The sequence below is a fragment of the Tursiops truncatus genome, chromosome 11, assembly GCF_011762595.2.
Source record: "Tursiops truncatus isolate mTurTru1 chromosome 11, mTurTru1.mat.Y, whole genome shotgun sequence".
Lineage (NCBI taxonomy): Eukaryota > Metazoa > Chordata > Mammalia > Artiodactyla > Delphinidae > Tursiops > Tursiops truncatus.
In genome coordinates, this window is record NC_047044.1 from 80,987,792 (window position 1) to 81,009,339 (window position 21,548).

The 21,548-nt window shown below is 38.7% G+C and overlaps 1 protein-coding gene across 4 annotated transcripts in view; it reads left to right on the top strand.

The window, feature by feature from the left end:
• The window catches only part of ITPR2 (inositol 1,4,5-trisphosphate receptor type 2), a 533,856-nt gene that overhangs the window by 226,172 nt on the left and 286,136 nt on the right, over positions 1-21,548 (top strand). For all 4 annotated transcript variants that reach the window (XR_012324486.1, XM_019936326.3, XM_033866983.2 and 1 more), the window contains 2 exons: positions 20,227-20,316; positions 20,413-20,538. Coding sequence is in view for 3 of the 4 variants with exons in the window: in XM_019936326.3 (XP_019791885.2) it covers positions 20,227-20,316; positions 20,413-20,538 (216 nt within the window). In the remaining variant the exon portion in view is untranslated. The remainder of the gene's footprint in view (positions 1-20,226; positions 20,317-20,412; positions 20,539-21,548) is intronic.

Genomic DNA, 21,548 nt, shown 5'->3' on the forward strand with positions numbered 1-21,548 from the left:
GTGTTTCCTGCGTAGAGAAGTTCCTTTAGCATTTGCTGGAAAGCTCGTTTGGTGGTGCTGAATTCTCTTAGCTTTTGCTTGTCTTTAAAGGTTTTAATTTCTCTGTCGAATCTGAATGAGATCCTTTCTGGGTAGAGTAAGCTTGGTTGTAATTTTTTCCCTTTCATCATTTTAAATATGTCCTCCCACTCCCTTCTGGGTTGCAGAGTTTCTGCTGAAAGATCAGCTGTTAACCTTATGGGGATTCCCTTGTAATTTATTTGTTGTTTTTCTGTTACCGCTTTTAGTATTTTTTCTTTGTATTTAATTTTTGATAGTTTGATTAATATGTGTCTTGCCATGTTTCTCATTACATTTATCCTGTATGGGACCCTCTGTGGTTCCTGGACTTGACTGACTATTTCCTTTCCCATATTAGGGAAGTTTTCAAGTATAATCTCTTCAAATATTTTCTCAGTCCCTTTTTATTCCTCTTCTTTTTCTGGGACCTCTATAATTCGAATGTTCATGCGTTTAATGTTTTTCCCAGAGGTCTCTGAGACTGTCCTCAATTATTTTCATTGTTTTTTCTTTATTCTGCTCTGTGGTAGTTATTTCCACTATTTTATCTTCCAGGTCACTCCTCTCTTCTTCGGCCTCAGTTATTCTGCTACTGATTCCTTCTAGAGAATTTTTAATTTCATTTATTGTGTTGTTCATCACTGTCTGTTTGCTCTTTATTTCTGCTAGGTCCTTGTTAAGTGTTTCTTGTATTTTCTCTATTCTATTTCTAAGATTTTGGATCATCTTTACTATCATTATTCTGAATTCTTTTTCAGGTAGACTTCCTATTTCCTCTTCATTTGTTCGGTCTGGTGGGTTTTTACCTTGCTTCTTCATCTGCTTTATATTTCTCTGTCTTATCATTTTGCTCAACTCACTGTGTTTGGGGTCTCCCTTTCACAGGCTGCAGGTTCATAGTTGCCGTTTTTTTTGGTGTCTGTCCCCAGTGGGTAAGGTAGTTTCCATGGGTTGTGTAGGCTTCCTGGTGGAGGGGCCTGGTGGCTGTTTTCTCGTGGATGAGTCTGGATCCTCTTTTTCTGGTGGGCAAGACCATGTCCAATGGTGTGTTTTGGGGTGTCTATGAACCTAGTATGATTTTAGGTAGCCTCTGTGCTAATGGGTAGGGTTGTGTTCCTGTCTTGGTACTTGTGTGGCATGGGGTATCCAGCACTGTAGCTTGCTGGTTGTTGAGTGGAGCTGAGCATTGAGACGGAGACCTCTGGAAGAGCTCTCCAGATTGATATTACAGGATCCAGGAGGTCTCTGCTGGTCATCTCTCCCACCTCAGAGGCTCAGGCCTGACACCCAAGCGGAGCACCAAGAGCCTGTCACCCACACAGCTCAGGAGAAAAGGGAGAAAAAATATAAATGAAGAAAAATAAAATAAAATAATTAAAATAAAAAAACATATTATTAAAATAAAAGAAGTACTTAAAACAAAAAAAGAGAGCAGTGAAATCAAGAACAAATCCACTAATGATAAGAAGCACTAAAAACTAAACTAAGAGAAGCATGTAAATCAGAAAATAGTCTGTCGCATACAGCAAACCCCAAGTCTGCAGTTGCTTCCGAAGTCTACCGCCTCAGTTTTGGGATGATTTGTTGTCTATTCAGGTATTCCACAGATGCAGGTACATCAAGTTGATTGTGGAGATTTAATCCACTGCTCTTGAGGCTTCTGGGAGAGATTTCCCTTTCTCTTCTTTGTTCGCACAGCTCCTGGGGTTCAGCTTTGGAATTGGCCCCGCCTCTGCATGTACGTCTCCACCCAGACAGGACGGGGTTAAAGGAGTGGCTGATTAGGGGGCTCTGGCTCACTCAGGCTCACTCAGGAGAGAGGGCTACAGAATGTGGGGCGAGGCTGTGGTGGCAGAGGCCAGTGTGACATTGCAACAGCCTGAGGCGCGCTGTGTGTTCTCCTGGGGAAGAGGTCCCTGGATCACGGGACCCTGGCAGTGGCGGGCTGTACAGGCTCCCAGGAGGGGAGCTGTGTATAGTGACCTGTGCTTGCACACAGGCTTCTTGGTGGCTGCACCAGCAGTGTTAGCATTCCATGTCCATCTCTAGGGTCCAAGCTGATAGCAACGTCTCATGCCCGTCTCCAGAGCTGTTTAGGTGGTGCTCTGAATCCCCTCTCCTCGTGCACCCTGAAATAGTGGTCTCTTGCCTCTTAGGCAGTTCTAGACTTTTTTCCGGACTCCCGGCTATCTGTGGTACACTAGCCCCCTTCAGGCTGTGTTCACACAGCCAACCCCAGCCCTCTCTCTGGGATCTGAGCTCCAAAGCCTGAGCCTCAGCTCTCAGGCCCCACCTGCCCCGGTGGTGAGCAGACAAGCATCTTAGGCTGGTGCGTGCTGGTTGGCGGCGATCCTCTGTGTGGGAATCTCTCTGCTTTGCCCTCCACACCCCTGTGGCTGTGCTCTCCTCTGTGGCTCCGAAGCTTCCCCTCCACCCACCCCGTGTCTCCGCCAGTGAAGGGACTTCCTAGTGGGTGGAAGCTTTTCCTCCTTCCCAGCTCACTCCCAGAGGTGCAAGTTCTGTCCCTATTCTTTTGTCTCTGTTTTTTCTTTTGCCCTACCCAGGTACGTGGGGGAGTTTCTTGCCTTTTGGGAGGTCTGAGGTCTTCTGCCAGCATTCAGCAGGTGTTCTGTAGGAGTTGTTCCACATGTAGATGTATTTCTGATGTATTTGTGGGGAGGAAGGTGATCTCTGTGTCTTACTTCTCTGCCATCTTGAAGGTCCTCCTTAGCTCTTATTTTAATCTGCAGGATTATAAACTGTTACTATTTAGAGAGGTTTACCTACCCCGAGTCTTCTGTTTCTTGGAATACCTAAAATATTTTGTAGTGCAGGGTGATGAGCAGAGGTAATTAGTGGGAGGGGGAGGTAATTAGAGTCATCAAAATGTTAAAGGGAAATTCAGTGGTGGGTAACTACTTTCTACTTGTCTCAGGACTAATTATCACTGATCTGCACAACAGTTTTGACTTAATTCTTTAGGAACTGTTTCTGTGATTTTATGTTGTAAGTTAGTAGAATGTAGAATTTCTAAAGCTTTTACTTATTTATTTATTTTTTTGGTTAAAATAGAGTTCTTCCATGGTATATTTAAGAAATAAGAGAAATTTCAACATTTATTTAGTATTTGCTGTACACCAACTCCTGTAGCCGACACTGTCATGCATGGTATATCTTTTAAAATGTTACAACAAACTTTGGAGATAGTTATAAACATCACGTTTCTGAGCATGAACCAACTGAAATTGAGAAAACCCAAGTGTTTTCTCATTGTCAAGAAGCTCTATGTGATTTTAACTCAGGTCTTTTTTGATGATAAGTTCCAGGCTCTTTAATGTAAAATTGCACTTTCTGATATAATACTTTGTTATTTAGAGATGTATTACGCTTTCACGAAGTTAGAATACCTCTTTCTTTTACAAATACATATTTTGTAAATATTCTAGAGGATAAATGTAATGTTGCTTCCCCTTTCAGAACATTTAATTCTTTTATTTTAATATAGAACAGCTCTAAACCTCAGCAAAATGCAGTATGCGTTTGTAAAAGTTGGCCCCCAAAAATCACCGAAGAGTAGAGGTGAGATGTTCCATGAAGGATGTTAGTCACTGGTCTGCAGTTTAAGTTCCCAGTCATGAGGAAAAGTGGAGAAAGAACCTCTTTTATAGTGCATATCAATGGCATCCTCATAGCAGTTTAATAAACAGTTTGTATTGATGTGAGAAAGAAGATGAATAAGTCATCTGAGGGTAGTCATCTTATTAAAGATAAAACTGCATTACATGTGGGCTATAAAACTATTTTTCTAGGGACTTCAGACGAATACAAGTCAGTGAAGCTGAAATGTATTTATTTATTTGTTGACTTCAGGATTTATCAGTTCAGCAAATGGTAATAATTTTGGGTACTTAAAGCAGGAAGTGATTTAATACAAGGAATTAAATTTTTGAACAGTCTGGAGGAATACAGTTTAGAGTCTGCCACTGGACTATTGATTTCAGCGTCAAACAATCATAGCAATGATTCAGAGCTGAAGAAGCTGCTTCAGCTAATGCCAACACTGCTGCTGCCACCACCACTGATGCATACCTTAGAAGCTTGTGGCCAGATAACAGAACCCTCAGATCTATTGGGATTTTCTTTTCAGCCCTCATAGCCACAAGAAGATGGCCTTGAATGGATAGTGTATTAAGAGTATAGGTTTTAGAGTCTAAAGCTGTATACAGTCACTAACTGTATGTATGACTTTGGGCAACTTATTTTAATTCTTTCAGTTTTATTTTCATTGTCTGTTCAATGGACTTAATAATGGTACTTAGCTCATATGATTATTGTGAAGATTAAATGAGCAAACTCTGTGCATGTGGTGTGTCAGTTAATATGGCTTCAGTGGGAAAATATAAACAACAAGGTGACATATTATCTACTAACAAGTCAAGAAGTGAGGCTCCAGTTTTAATTAATTTATTGTCTCAATGCAATCATTATGGACCACTTCTGAGACTGATCTTTCCCATGATTGCATCACGACAGCAGCATCCTAGACATCACAACACTGTCACAAAAGAATATCTGTGCTTTTCTAAGTCTCCTGTTTAGGAGCAAGTAAACCTTTCCCAGGCGCCCCTTAGTAGATTCTATCTCATGTCTCCTTGGCCAAAGCAGGACCACATGTTTACCTCTAAACCAATGGACTCTAAGATTAGCTTAGACTAAATAAAAGATGCTCTGCAGGCTAGGATACTCTCCCCTGAGTTACGTGGGGGAAGGATAAACGAAATCAAAATCTGCTGGCAAGAAGGAAGAAAGGATGTCGGTGTCTGCCAAAAGTCCACAGTCAGTGAATGCTTGTTATAATTATTATTGGTTTTCATGTGCAACACAGTGTGCTGTTTACTATGATGCATATAGAATTATGAAATCTTAAAAGATACTTGTTAAATTAAAAGATACTTGTAGGGTTATCAAGTCTATTTCCTGTGTAGGAAGTTATCAAGTCTATTTCCTGTGTATTCTCTCTCTAAATAGGTCACCTAAGTGAGATATTTCTTAAAATAAAACAAACTTCTGTGATGGGAAATTCAATACCTCCCGAGGTAGAACATTCTGTTGAAATTAATGTATTGCTTAAGAAATAGAATAGTACCAATAAGAAGTCTCTGTGGTCCATCCCTATATCCCAGAGGAAACCATTATCATGAGTTCATGTTAATAATTTCCTTGCTTTTCTTAACTGTTTTACCATGTATATCTATATTTTTAAAACATTTAACAAAATGAAAAATATTTCACTTAGTCTGTTTTAGATATGTTTTGTCCTCCATCTTTGTTGTTGTATAGCAATGACTTATTCATTTTCTCTAATATACATTATTACATTTTATGCACATGTTTATCTAGTAAACTGTTGATGAACATTTTATGTTCTTTACATATCTAAAAGAAAAGTTTTAGAAGAAAGTTTTAAAGAAAATTTGCTACAGTTTTAAAAGAAAATTTGCTACCAAAAGGAGCTTAAAAAACCTTTTAATGTCACCTGATGCACATGTTTAAGCACCCCTTCAGGATATATATTTAGGTGTTAATATCTGGTATGTTTACCTTTACCAAATAATGCCAGTTGTTTTCCAAAGACCAAATGATACTCCCTCCAGGGCGTATGAGTTTCTGTGGTTCCCCATCCTGATGACTACTGGTTTTCTCATTTTTCCATTTTTCTTCTTTTTTTTTTTTTTTTTTGCGGTACGCGGGCCTCTCACCACTGCGGCCTCTCCCTCCGTAAAGCACGGGCTCCGGATGCGCAGGCCCAGCGGCCACGGCCCACAGGCCCAGCCGCTCCGCGGCATGTGGGATCCTCCAGGACCGGGGCACGAACCCGTGTCCCCGGCATCGGCAGGCGGACTCTCAACCACTGCGCCACCAGGGAAGCCCTCACTTTTCCATTTTTGATAATTGAGTGTGTTTGGTATATTAGCCCTGTTGTGATTTTCATTTTGCTGGATTATTATGAGATTGAGCATGTTTTTATATGTTTATTGGACATTTCACTTCCTCTTCCAGTTTAGATTAAGCTAAATTCTGTGTGCGCAGGTAGTTAGGTCCTACCAATTCATGTATAGCTACCTAAGGTTAAAAATATTTTTGACATAAAGTCATGGTGATGCTATAATTCAAACTTGAACACTATCTTTTCATCTATTATTTCTTTTTTTCTTGCTTTATTGTGTTGGTAAGGTTTTGCAGTACAATGGTAAATAGATGTGGTGATAATGGGTATCCTTGTTTTGCTTCTGATTTTAAAGGGAATAATTTTAATATTTCACTATTGAATATAGTTTTATGGTACTTTTTTTTTTTGTAGATACCTTTTACCAATTGAGGAAATTCTTTTCTGTTTTTCGTTTGCTAATTTTTACTATGATTGTTGACTTCTATTAAATGCAGTTTATGCATCTGTCAAGATTGTTATTTTTCTTTAATTATAATCTGCTAATTTTGATAACATGAATCATAAATAGAGCTGCTACCATAGTAACCTTGCATTCTAGAATAAGTGTATCTTGGTGATATTTTTTACAGTACTACATCCAGTTTGCTAGTATTTTGTTCAGGATTTTACATCTTTGTTGTCAGTGAGGTTGGCCTCTAATTTTCCTTTCTTATACTTTTCCTGTCAATTGTTGGTATCAAGGTTAAACTAATTCTGTAACAAAGTGAGTTACACAATCTTCCCCTTTCTTTATCTCTTCTGTGAATGTTTGGTAGAACTTTTCTAAATCTGCCTGGGCCTTGGATTTAGTTTGTGGGAAGACTTTTACTAGTAATTAATTTTTAAAGTTTATAAATTCATTAAAATTTTCTATTTTGGGTCAGCTTGTATATTTTTCTGGCTATATACTTTAGTTTTCAAATTTATTCATCTTATTTCATTATCTTTCTTTAAAAATAAATTTATTTATTTATTTATTTTTGGCTGCATTGTGTCTTGTTTGCTGCGTGCAGGCTTTCTGTAGTTGCAGTGAGTGGGGGCTACTCTTGGTTACCGTGTGTGGGCTTCTCATTGCAGTGCCTTCTCGTTGCAGAGCACAGGCTCTAGGCGTGCAGGCTTCAGTAGTTGTGGCGCGTGGCCTTAGTTGCTCTGCGGCATGTGGGATCTTCCTGGAGCAGGGATCAAACCCGTGTCCCCTGCATTGGCAGGCGGATTCCTGACCACTGCGCCACCAGGGAAGTCCCTTGTTATCTTTTTAAGTATCTGCTATATCTGTAGCTCATACCCCTTTTTCATTCTCTTCTTCTTTTTCCCTTTAGATTTCACTCTTTGTGTTGTACAATTCTGTGGGTTTTGACAAATGTATAATGTCAGGTACAATCTCACCAGAGCTGGATATACTTTATTCATCCATTTAACGAGTCTATTTTTGGCTTTGTTGAGCTCCTGTGTTTGTTTGCTATTTCATTATATTTATCCTACTATACTATAGCCTTTTATGTTGACATACTTTTTAGACTTTTAAAAAATTTAATGATATAATTTCCTTCTAAGGAGCTGCGTCCCACAGATTTTGACAAATGGTATTTTTATTACTGTTCAATATTAGATATTTAAATAATTTCATTATGATTTCTTCTTTGGCCCAGTATAGTTTCTTGGAAATGAGTTTTTAAATTTCCAAATGCATTCTCAAAATTTGCCCTTTTTTTGGTTATTGAATTCTTAATTAACTTGTAGCAAGAGAATGTGGTTATGATGATATCAGTTATCTAAAATTTGTTGAGACAATTTTTGGTCTATTATATCTTCAGGTTTTAGAAATACTTAATGTGGGCTCAAGAAGAAGGTGAATGCGTGTAAGTTTCCTTATATGTGATTAGTAAATCTACTTTATTGTATTTAAATCAGCTATCTAATCACAAATATTTTCTTGATCTATCAAAAATTGGGAGAGATTTATTGACATTTCCCACTACAATGGTAGGTTTATCAGTTTCCCCTATAGATCTATTAATCTCTATATGTTTTAAGGCTATTTTATTTGATGCCTATAAATTTAAAATTATTTTTAACTGGAAACAAAAACCTTTTATCAGTTGAGATTTATTTTCTCCCACTTCTGATGATACTGTTGCATGTCTTCTGGCTGCCGTTGCTACCGTTGAGAAGTTTGCTGTATGTTGAATAGTGGTGCTTTAATTCTGATTTTAAAACTGATTAAATGTTTGTTAAACCTTATTATTGCCTCCATATCTGTTAGTTTCCTTTTTATATTTTCCATACCTGCGACTTTATGCTGAATTTGAATAATTTCTTAGAGTCGTCTGAGTCGCTCTTCAGGCACGTCTTATTTGCAGTTCACTTTACCTCTTGACTTTTAATGTCAGCCATTATACTTTTTCACACCTGCAATTTGACTAAATAAATCTTTTTGGTCATTTTTGATCATCTTTTGTTGCTTGCTAATTTTTGTGATTCCATATGGCTATTGAATAGCCTGTATGTAATACTAATTCCATGTTTCATTATATATTTGGTCATCTTTGATTATGAGCTCATATCTTTTATTGATAGACTTTGTTTTTAGAGCAGTTTTAGGTTTAGAGAAAAATTGCACAAAAGGTACAATATATCCTTATATCCTCTCCTCCCCTCCCTTCAGTTTTCTATTAACATCTTAATTAATGTGGTACATTGCAATTGATGAGCCAGTATTGATACATTATTATTAACTGAAGTTCATAATTTACTTTAGGTTTTGCTGTTTGTGCTGTATGATTCTGTGGGTTTTGACAAGTGTGTAATGCTATATACAGTATCATATAGAATAGTTTCATTGCCCTAAAATTCCTCTCTGCTCCACCCATTTGTCTCTCTGTTGTGAGTCCCTGAGCCCCTGGGAACCCCTCAGGAACCCCTGATCTTTTTCCTGTCTCATGTATAGTTTTGCCTTCTCCGGAATATAGGTGGAATTGTACCATATCTAGCTTTTTCAGACTGGCTTCTTTCATTTAGCAATATGCATTTGAGGTTTTTCTATGTCCTTTTGTAACTCACTAGCACATTTCTTTTTATCGCTAAATAATACTCCATTGTCTGGATGTACTATAGTTTGTTTATCCTAATTCACCTATTGAAAGACCTCTTGATTGTTTCCAGTTTGGGGCCATGATGAGTAAAGCTGCTGTAAACATTCGGGTGTAGGTTTTGAGCTCACATCTTTTGGATTTAAGAATTTGAAAGATGGTATGTTTTCCTCCTTAGAGTATTTGTGATTACCTTGGCCTATGGCCAGGGGGCGCTGTGAGCCTGAGACCACATTGCTCCCTTCCCACACATGGGTCTAAAGGCAGGAGTCTCGGCTTTAGCTACTCTGACTTGACACTTGCTTAGAGCTGGCTTGTCTTTCTGGGTTGCAGGCCTCGTACTACTGGCATTTGCCTTCAGGGAAACTTACCATGTTGCCCTGAAGCTTGGAACTCTCTGATCTGGTTTCAGTTTACTTTTTTTCCATTGTAGATGGTGGGTGGGGTCTTTCAGAGTTGTCCTTCATTTCCAGTGAGCCCAGAAATGTACTTAAAATAGGTTCTGTATCTAGGATCTAGTGGTTTTCTAATAGGAAGGCCATTTGCAGTTTTAAGTGTGCTATTCTTGCAGAAGTCCTTGGGAATGTGTTTACTTAGTTAGTAATTTAAAAAATGTATTATGAACTTAAATTCTTTGGAATATGTGAATTCCTCTGAAGTTTGTGTTTAATCCAGAGAAGATTTCATTTGCCTCATTGAGACACTTTGAGATACGACATTTTGTAAACATGTTAGACAAAGTTTTTGGCTTAGAACTTTTGGAGCCCTTTTATTAGTGGGAATTCTATCCCCAAATCTTGAGTGAAAGTGGGCTTGTCTTTGTATATAGGAGCTCAAGAGAGTTTTCTCCCTTTTTTGGCTTTGACCAGGCCAAGCCAAGACAGGTACCCCTTTGTTCTTCTATGGGCCACGTTTTTCCCTGGCTCGTCACTGTGGGTGTCTCCTTTAGGTATTACTGATCCTGAGGCAGGTTTCTGGTCAGACCTTCCATCTTCTTGGAATTCAGGCTTTGCTTCTTTTCTGTTGTGTGTGTGAGACAAGTTAAAACTCAGTTGTTGGTTATCAGCTTGGGCTGATGCCCTCAGGGCCAACAAATGAGTCCCTGCTTGATTACTGCTTGGAAATTTCATGTATTTTTCTGGTTTCCGGCCTCCGTTTGCTTCCTCTTTACTAAAAAAGAGATAGTTTAAATATTTTATCTATCACTTCTGAATGTTGTGTAGTCAGAGGGGTTCCTCTGCACTTCTACTTCAACATTTTCTATTTCTGACAGTTCTTAAAAGTAGAAAACTCTATTTTGAGCTCATATATTTATCCTTGTAATGTCTGTTTACTGATGTTAGTATTGAGGCACTGTGGACCATATCTGAACCTACTCTACTTGATTGGCTGTCATTTTTCTCCAGAGAACAACCCCTTTTTTTGAATATTCTGCTTAAAGTACAATTTCATCCCTTCACCATCATGCTTCCTTGCCTTTGTACATACCTGAATTTCTCATTTCCCTTCTTAAAGTTTGATATCTAGAATCAAATCTAATATTTGAGCTATGGCTCTTGTCCTCAAAGAATGAACACACAGATTAACACACATAAAACAGTATGACAAATGTATGATTGAATATTGAACTGTTGTAGCACAGAGAAGGGAGAGGTCAGTGTGGGCCTGGCTACTTGGAGAAGGCTTCAGTGTTTTGAAAGATTGGGAGGATTTTGTTAGTGATTCAGGAATAATCACAAGAGAAGCAGAAATTCAACAGGAATAAGTGATTGGTGTTTGAAGTGGCTGGGACATTGGGAGCCTTTGAAGATTTGGGGGAAGGATGGTTCAGCAGCACAAGAGGCTAAAGGAGGGGACCAGTTAAGGGCCTCTTGCCCAAGTTCAGGTGTGAGGTTAGGTAAGCAGGAACTAGGGAAGCAGCAGTAGAAATGTATACAAGTAGGTGCATTGAGAAGCCAGGAGAATGGTACATTTATAATAGATTAATATAAGGAGAAAAAGTGAGAAACTACAAAGTTACTAATTGTACACAGCCAAATAATCTACATTATACAATGAACCAACTGCCAGAGGTAGTGACAGTTTATTGTAAACAGGATGAAATATATCACAACATCAATGGAAACAGCCAGTAGCAGGCAGCATGTACTCTGGCAGGCCAATCAGATAATAATCCTTTGTTGTTTAGTAGATCTTTACAAAGGCTCTAAACACACGATGATTGGCATTGTTTTAAAACAGCTCATAATGGTCTTTGTGCCTGCTTAGACATCAGAAGACCAGATAGCATTAAAGTAAGTCTTCATTTTAGTAATCAGAAATGTTTCCGATAAAGGCTCTAAAGGCTTTACAAAGGCTCTAAACACACGATGATTGGCATTGTTTTAAAACAGCTCATAATGGTCTTTGTGCCTGCTTAGACATCAGAAGACCAGATAGCATTAAAGTAAGTCTTCATTTTAGTAATCAGAAATGTTTCCGATAACATAAAAGTGTTTTTTTCCCTCAATGGTAAACTCTGTGTACTTGGGGCAATAAATGTGAATTGATGATCCATTTACTAACACTAACGAATCTCAGCGAAACCAAAATTATCCCGTTATTGAAGTTGATCTCGTAGAAGCAGGGGGAGGACGGGCGGATTTGGTCTTCTAGTAAGCCCATTGTGTCCCTAGTACCTATGAGCTTTATTACCTAGTGTATCTTCCAGGGTTTCCCTTTATTAACTTGCCTTCCACGACATGAAAAGATTATACCATTGTTGCTGAAAGCTTGATGGCTAGGGTGTAACGAGTTGACTGTCTCAGTAGTGTTACTAGCGCCTCACATTCAAATATGTTGTGTTGACTTCTAAATATAGGAAGGGGAGGGATTAACTCAGGAAGCCATATCCGAGTGGGTTAAGTCGGGATTGCCCGTTATGCTCATTCACCTCTTAAGAGCTGAGAAGCAGGCCACATGGGCATCACAGGACACAAAGTTCCCACTCGTGTTAAATATTTTGGTGGTTGTTAATTTTTCTTCACAGTGATTGTGCTTCTGTGTCTGTATATCTATATTTATTTGTCTCTGCATCTAGCTACCTACCTATATGTGGTCGCCTGCTCCTTTAAAAAGAAATTATAGTCATCTCTGATGTCTGATGTTTAAACCATCTATCTAGTTTTTACTTCAAGGACTATTTTTTTCCTTTTCGGGGTTTCTGATTGATTCTTTTTCATATCTATGCATTCTAGATTCATATCTGCCTGTTTTCACTTCATAACTTTTTGTTCTTTTAATGGGTGTGTGATGTATGGGGCAGAATTAACTGGGAAGTGTCCCTGGGGGCTCACTCTGGGTTGCCTGGGCAACCAACTGGCTGTCTGTTTGCAGGGTGAGGTGCGGTGGTGTGAGGGGCAGGGCAACATCTTCTCTCCTAAGAGGCTGTGCACTAATTTGGCTTCTCATGGGACCTAAGGCTTCTGCCCCTCAGCAGGAGCATTCTCGTTTCTGTGGGCCTCATAGCTCGTGTACCTGGTCAATTTCTACCAACAACAGGTACCTGAATCCAGACTGCCTGGTGCCCAAGACGTTTTGTGTACGTCCATTGACCTGTTACTCTCAAACTTGCCCTGTGAGAAGTTGCTACGAGGTAGGGGCACGGGTGGTTACTCAGAAGTGTAGACCCAGACTGGTGACCAGCAGAGCAGCCGTACCTCCCCGGGGGGTGATGGAAGGCTGCTGCGCACACGCCTTCTCTTCTCTGCTGGCCCTTGGCTTGTAGTTCCCCCTTTCCCAGTAGAGCTCTCCCTTATCCCCGCCGAGTGATGCTATCGGGTCATCCCGAGCTGCGGTAACCACAGAGGGGTCCACCTGGGGTGAGAGATGTTGTTCCTCACTTTATCTCTATGATTATTTTAAACGTACTTATATTTCAAAGTCCTTTCAGATTATTTGATTGTTTGCGTTTCACTGGGAATGATATAATCTCATTATTGTTTTTTTGTTGTTGTCTTTCTTAGCATTAACTTTCCTCACAGGTATTTGAATTTTAGTTTGCTGATTTATCTTACTGAGAGAATGAATTCCTTCCTTCCTTCCCTCCCTCCCCGTTTCCTTCCCTCTTTTGCTTTTTCTCTGCTTCTCTCTCAGCACCCCTTCGCTGTCTGATGGTTTTTCTCTTACCTCCACATCTCATTACTCTTTAAAAGCAAAACCCAGTTTCCATTCTTTGCCAACCACTTCTGATCTTTTTTCTTTGATGAAGCAAACAGGTAAGGAGGCTGATCCCTCTAGAAAGATATCTTGAAAGAAAATGGTGCTTTCCCAAGTGTTAGTACTTTGATTCTGCACAGCAGGGAAATAGTTCTATATAGACTTGGTTTCTTCAGCAAATCTTCTGATTGACTGTTGGCAAAAGTAACTGGTAGAATGTCTAACCTTCACTGCTTGGTTCAGAAAGACTACATGAGTTTCAGACAGAATATTCCTACAGGATCTGACCAGTGAGGGACACTGTGATAGCTACATGGAGAACTTGTATCCATTCATTTGGGAGAGTGCTTTCTGGAATTTTCCTTTTACGGAATTTGTTTTCTTGTCTCCACTTTCTGTTTTTGCCCTCAACCTCCTTGTATATTTATTTTACTTCTTTATATCCCATTACATATCTCTGTCCTTTATGTCTGAGCTGATGTTGCTGAAGGTGATTGCTACACATGAGTGTCAAAGTCCTTTCACAAGCCATGCATCTGAAAACTAATTTTTGGCTTTGAGCCAAATGCTACTTATACACATTCTCATTCTATTTGGTTGTAATGCAAGTTCTTAAATGTAATGCTTATATCTCCTGAGTTTGTTTCTTCCAATTATTTCCAGGATAAGAATCTTTCTCCCTCTTGTCTTCCGGCCTACATTTAAAATTAATGACGTTTTAGCATAAACTTATTATTTCCTTTCATGTTATAGAGGACAGTTACTATTTTATTCAGTTTTTCACTTTTCCATTTGTTCTCAATTTCATATAAGTTGGTAGCGTGGATTCGAACTTCCTGTATGTTTTTTTGCTCAACGAGTGGCTTGCAAGGAAATTATAGAAGTTGATTCATTCAAATAGGAGCCACCTGTGTCATTGGGCCAGGCAGCAGCGTTTCCTTAATGATTGCTTGCTGGAGAGGGAGTCGAAGAGAAGGTGGTGCTGATTTCTTCCTCTCACCTTCTATACATACAGCTCCCTCTCTCAGTCACACTGGGGTGCGCTCTGAGGTGACTGTGACTAAGAATGCTTCCTTCACATGACATCAGGTAGCAGACATAGTCTGTAAGGGCTCTATTTATATCACTGTTTTCATTTCCTGCACAGTGCTTTGTTAACCTTTGCCACCCTGCTGACTAAAGGGTTGCCTATCCTTTCTAATTTCATAGAATACTGGTGAGGAGCGAATTAAAAAGTATTATATAATATAAATAAAGTATTATAGAAAGTATTATAGAAAAAGGTACTGTACATTGCTGTGCTATAGTGGGTTCCTGTTGTACTCCTAGGAAAGCAGCTATTAGTTTACATCGAACATACCTATCATCAGTACATTCCCTTTTTTCTGGAATATGTCTTTAAGCAAAGAGAATGCACTCCAGTGGTACATCCTTTTTTGGTTACTTATTTATCAGAGATATAGATAGTCAAAGAGTTTGGGGTATTTTCTAGGACATCTGATTAAACATCATCAAATACTCATTAAAATGGCATCAAATGAATCTGAAAATGCCATGTTTGTATTTGTCTTAGGACAAAGGAAAGGAAAACAGGTTTGGAGTAAGACTAAGAATATGCATTTACCCTCTAGAAGGGCAGGGATTTGTGCCTAGGTTGAGGGAAATCTGGAGGGGCGTTATCGGCCAGTGTTGGTGGACACAGCCTCTTCCCCGCACTGTGGATCTTGGACCAAGCCTTCAAGCAGCCTTAGGTGCCAGCCAGGGAAGCAGAAACGACCATGACCCCATGATGGTCTGAATTAGCTTTACAGACAAGGTCAGATAAGTAGATCTAGGCTGATGCTAGGGTTCCTGCATCCCCCTGGATATCATCCCGAATGGGTGGTATGCGATGTTAGTCTTAGGTGGGAGGGAGAGAAAATACTTCCTTCTCCCACGGTGAGGTTATCATTCAGTTGTCTGAAGGAGGTGCTATTTACTAGGAAGAGCTTCAACTAAATTATCATATGGTTGGTCAGTCAAGTATAAAAGACTGAGTATTAGATTTTTTCTGTGTGTTTCGGAGGGATGTGGGAAGGGAAAAGGATGGCGTTTGACATCTGAAGTTGGGAGGAGGGTGATTGGTAAATGATGCCACTGATTCAGTTAACTAGTGGATACAGGAAGAGAAGGCTGGGAATCCAGACGGTGAGCAGAATGCTTTGCAGTCTTGCTGACTTGATGACATTTGCTGGGGAAGGACACCTGTCACTTCACTGGGATGGGGACAAAGAGAAGACATGCACTGAGATATTTTTTTTAATAGATCTTTATTGGAGTATAATTGCTTCACAATACTGTGTTAGTTTCTGTTGCACAACAAAGCGAATCAGCCATATGCATACACATGTCCCCATATGCCCTCCCTCTTGAGCCTCCCTCCCACCCTCCCTACCCCACCCCTCTAGGTCATTGCAAAACACCAAGCCGATCTCCCTGTGCTATGCTGCTGCTTCCCACCAGCCAACTGTTTTACATTCGGTAGTGTGTGTATGTCGATACTACTCTCACTTCGCCCCAGCTTCACCCTCCCACCCCATGTCCTCAAGACCATTTTCTATGTCTGCCTCTTTATTCCTGCCCTGCAGCTAGGTTCACCAGTACCACTTTTTTTTTTTAGATTCCACATGTATGCGTTAGCATACGGTATTTGTTTTTCTCTTTGCCTTACTTCACTCTGTATGACAGACTTTAGGTCCATCCACCTCACTACAAATAACTCAATTTTGTTTCTTTTTATGGCTGAGTAATATTCCATTGTATATATGTGCCACATCTTGATCCATTCATCTGTTGATGGACATTTAGGTTGGTTCCATGTCCTGGCTATTGTAAATATGCCCTGAGCTATTTTAATCACAGCTGTAGTAGATGCAGGAAGTTCTACATTGTAGGATTTGGAAAGTTCTTTTTTTTTTAAAAAAAAATGATTGCCCTTGTTTAAGTTAAGGAGCCAGATCCTCATTAATTTGTGCCCATGTTTAGTTCACCATATGGTTCATACAATACTATTTTCTTATATCATTTTTGCTATTGATCTAAAAGGCGTTTCCATGCCTGATGCCAAATAAATTTGAGAGCAACGCTGTGTTCAGAACCACTATTTGTTTAGGTATTCACTCTGAGTCTGTCTAGATCCATGCGACCATCTAATTTCTAGACTCTTCCCTAAATTTCTAGACCCTTCTAGACTCTCCTTGCTATGTTGTTTCTGAATGTACTGCTTTATGTTACAGTATATACCGTACAATTAAAAATCTAGCCACCTCAATAAAATCACTTAACTAAGTGGTTCCCATATTCCACTAGAGGAAATAAATTCAAGTTCTTCCAGATGATTGGAAACAATTACAATAAAGTGCAAGTGTTTTTGGAGTTCCATATTTATTCTTCATCACTGCTGTCAAAAGGATAATATGGATATAAGCATGGCATTGTTCTCAGTGTTACACATTTTTTTTTTCCTGAGTCCGCTCAGCTCTGGGACTCTGAATAAACTATAATTCTACATTTTACACATAACTAATATTTTGTCATTAGGATAAAGCCACGGCTTTGTAGATTTGGGCACTGATGTAGGTCCAAATTTGCATAGGATATAAAAAATATAATTAATTTCTTCCCTTTCTGGAAGAGAAGTCTCAGAACATCTTTACGTAGAGAATTTTGGCGTCAACATAAGAAAACAAAACCTCACTGTAGTTATATAGTTTACATATTTCTTAAATTCCCCCAATCTCTGTTTTGGGATCTTCCAGATGTTCTGTGGGTTAATATTTTTGTTCGGTTTAATTACATTGTATTATTTTCTGAAACTAAAGGGGGCCGTTTATTGAATTCTCCAGCATTGCCTCCTTTTGTTGACTGCTGGCAATTTTAAATTAAAATAAGTTTTCTTCATCATTCCCATACTTAGAAAGTTTAGCATTGTCTGTACCCTCCCTTGGGCAGGACTAGAGAACATAACTTTTTGTAATGTAGTACATCTTCCCTGAGATTACTTTTCTTAAAACAAGACAGTTGCTTTTTTTGCAGGCCATTGTTGGAAAAATAGACTTAAATATATCTGCCAAAACTTTGCCTGTATCTCTGACTGATTTTTTTTAAGTTGACATATGTCAGAAAGATCTCCTTTCCACCTTAGGAGCTTTGTCAGTCTTTAGACTTGGTAGCATCTTAATCCTGGCTTGGAATACAAGGGTGGTTTTCTTTAATATTGCTTCTCTTCCAGAAAAAAAATGAATATGGCCTTTTTAAATTCAGCCTTCACCTTTGTGATCAGAAAAAGGAAATTTAATTATATGTCTAGCTTTGCGATTTCTATTTCTCATCAATAAATTATTTTTGGTATCAAATAGAAACGCTGTTTGTCTCATGCTCTGACCTCCAGCCTCTTCCATCTAAACAGTTTATATTTACGTGAGCCGCTTGGGCCCCTTCCCTCTTCTACACTGACTTCACTTACATATATAGCTTTACATTTTCTTCTACAACTTTTTCAGATTCACTTAATGTTTATTGTCTTGTAGACAATATCTCCCATTCTTTTTTCTCTTTTATTTACCTGGGGTGGAGATTGGATTGCTTTCATTTCTTTCCTAGGATTTATTAACATAGGTGATACAACCCTGGAAGGAAACAGTAACGGTTTGAATACTTGCAGTGTTTTTATTCTTTAATTTTTGCAGTTCCAGTTCCATTGAGTGAAAGAGATAAGGTGGTCAGAAAATCTTGGAGAGTATCCTGTCATAGTAAAACAAAGTGAGATTTAAAGCAAATGGTAGTGAGCCATAGAATCAGATGCCAAAGACAGTTCTAGTAATTGAGTCATTGACACATAAAAGAATTTTAATACAGTAGATTATTCTTTTGAGGAATTTAGTGGGGGTAGTAATCTATGCAAGACTACTTCCCAGAATGGGTGGTATCACAGAAAGTGCTTGGTTGGCCTCAACTTGGCCATATTTTCAGAGAGTTAAGAAAGAATCAGTAGAGGGTAGAAACTGTCCGTGCGCAAGAAACAGAGATGAAGCAGAGAGAAGAGGCAGGTGGAGATGGAATTTAAAAATCCGTGCTTCAAAACTTCTTTTTCTCTGAGACATAGCAGGGAAGGTAGACGGTTTTGTAGATGATACTGGACATTTTCAGATGGAGAAGAGGCAATGTCATGTAGGGGAATTTCCTTATGCTCAGTAAAATGGGAGAAGAGTTACTTGCTAAGTGGAGTTCAGATTGGGAGCCTCTGTCTTGGACAGTATTTGCCTGGAGAGAAGTCACAGAGGAACACGGAGCTTACTGAGCAGTGGTGATGGTACCGCATGGGCCAAGTCACGCACCTGCTTGAAGCCTTCCATCAGAATTCTTTGACTAGCAAGGAAAATGTATATATTTTTCTTTCTTGGTTTGCATTAATTTTGTGATTTTTCATGGAACACAGTAGGAAAAACAGGGACAAATAAAATTTATCAATTGGCTTCACATATTTTTTACTTTTGCCTGAGCTTAGATTGGAGTCCCCTTTAACTGTGAGTCCAACACCTTCAATGTAGTCAGGACTTTAGGGTGTTTTTTAACCCACGTTGAACTTGACATTCATCCCAAGTGCAATTTTGTACCTGTTGTAAATCAGGGAGGTGGTCGGGCCCCACTCCATCTAATGGTCCACTTTTGCAACATGCTTTGTCAGTTCTTGTCATTTTCTACACACTGTTGTGCTTTTCTTTCTACAGTGCCTTTGGCTAAGGTGACTTCTTCGCCTAACAAGTGTATCCCTGCCCTTCCACACCCCTCTCATACTTAACTATGAGTATATGTACTTATAACTATGAGTATAAGTAGTTTTCATCTTTCAAGACCTTAGCTTAAATTTCCCCCCCTTCATAAAGCTGTCTAAAGCTATAACTAGCCTCTGTCTCTCTCTTTGAATAGTGAATTCTGCTCAGTTCAAATCTTTATTTTCATATTTCTCCCTGTTTTCTTAGGTAAACTGTAATTTTCTTGTGGGAAGGACCATATCTTCTATTTCTTTTATATCTATTCACCATTGCCTAGTACCAGAAATGTATTAAGTCTTAATAAATGTTCAGGTATTAAATTGTTTGTAAGTGATGTTTTATTTTCATATGGTGACTCCAATAGTTGATATTTAAAATATCTATCTCCCTGTATTTGTTTTTTTATTGTACTGCTACAGATAATGGTTGTTATATTGAAATGCTTTTGGTGTTTCAAGTCCTCTTAATAAGCTTTATTAATTTAAAATATTATTTTTAAATAAAGAAAATTTTTTTTTCATTTTCATGATTCTGTACATGGTTGGTTGGCCCCCAGTCATGACTCTTAAGGATGTCATGGTAACCTGTCAGAGAATTCTTGGGTTAAGGTGCTTTTTCCTCCCATCCCTGAAGTGTTTTAACATGTCATGTTATGATATGCTCCTTCAGTCTTTTTTTTTTTCCCTGAAGTTCATCCCTAATAATAAAATTATGCCTCCTATGCCCTGGATTTTTACTATTCCTTTTCCTATAGACAATATAAAGTCATGATATGTCTGATACATTTAGCATAAGGAAATAGACTGATAATGTTACTTGTAATACCCTTTCCTTTTAAACTTAATTCATTAATTATTAGTCATGCCATAGATCTTGTAATTGGTTGTTGTTGGGAAGTGGTCATTTTCATGACTCATTTAAGCCAAGGAGCTTTTTATGGGATAAAAAATACCAAGGAAACATTTAAGTTGAATAATTAATTCATCACAAAATAATTACAAGAAGTATTTCTTACAAAATAAATAAATTTATTACAAAGATATATAGGGCATAACATACATCTTTGTGTTTATTTTAGGACTCAAACATTTTAAGTCCAGTACAAGATGGAACAAAGAAACCTCAGATTGACAGCAATAAGAGCAACAACTACCGGATTGTAAAGGAGGTCAGATGTGAAATATTTCTATATGAGTTTATACTGGCATGGCAAAGAAGTTTTGTTCATTTATTATATTTAATGCTTTTCTTCTTCTTTGGAAAGATTTTGATTAGGCTAAGTAAACTCTGTATACAGAATAAAAAGTGTCGGAATCAACATCAACGATTACTGAAAAATATGGGAGCCCATTCAGTGGTGTTAGACCTGCTGCAGATACCCTATGAAAAGGTAAGTTCTTAGGTACTGTTTTCCTTTTTAAATTTTGATACAATTTCAATATAGCAAGGTTACAAAGAATCTTTTTCCTTGAACTATTTGCAGGTAAGTTGCCAACCTGATGCCCTACCACCCCTGAGCCCTTTAGTGTATATTCCCTACAAATATAACCAAGTAACAACCTTCCAGATCGGGAAAGAGCATCCCACTCTACTGCTACCTAATCCTCGCATGCCATTCACATTTCTCCCATCATCTCAATCATGTCCTGTTTGACAAAAAGATCCACTTCAGAAACAGGAGCTGTTTGGTGTTATGTGCATTTTAATCTCCTCATGCTGGAACTCTTTGACGTTGACACTTTTGAAGACAGACCAGCTATTTTGAAGACTGTCCCTTAATTTGAGTCATTTGATGTTTCCTCGTGATTCGATTCAGTTATGCATCTTTGGCAGGAACGTAACAGAAGTAACACTTAAGTTTTTCCCACCACTTCCTATCAGGCAGCATGCGATTTTGATTTGCCCCATGACCGGTGATGTTTACTTGGGTCAATTGATTAAGGTGGTGTCTGCCAGGATTATCACTGTGAAGTACTCAGTTTCCCTTTGTAACAAATATTTTGTGGCGTGGTTCTTTGAAACTAAGTAAACATTCCATTTTTTTATCAAACTTTCAATTTATTCATTTATTTTTATCAGTATGGACTTACAGATGCTCGTCTTATTCAATAGGTTATATTTGGTTTCTAGCACTGTTTATTTTGATTGTCCCAGATTTGGCCAATGGAGCCCCTTCAGGCCAGCTGACCTGTCCTCTAACATGGTCCCATCATTCTTCGAGTAGTTCCTTGCTTTGTTGCACATTAAAATAGTCCAGGCTCCCTTGCATTTTTCTTGTTCCACCTCTGGAATTAGCCATTTATTCAGGAAGCCCCAGTTCCATTTGGGGGAGAATGGTATTTGGGAGAAAAATCCTGAGAACTAAATGTACTTATTGCTGTGGAGGTTTGCCCCTCCAGG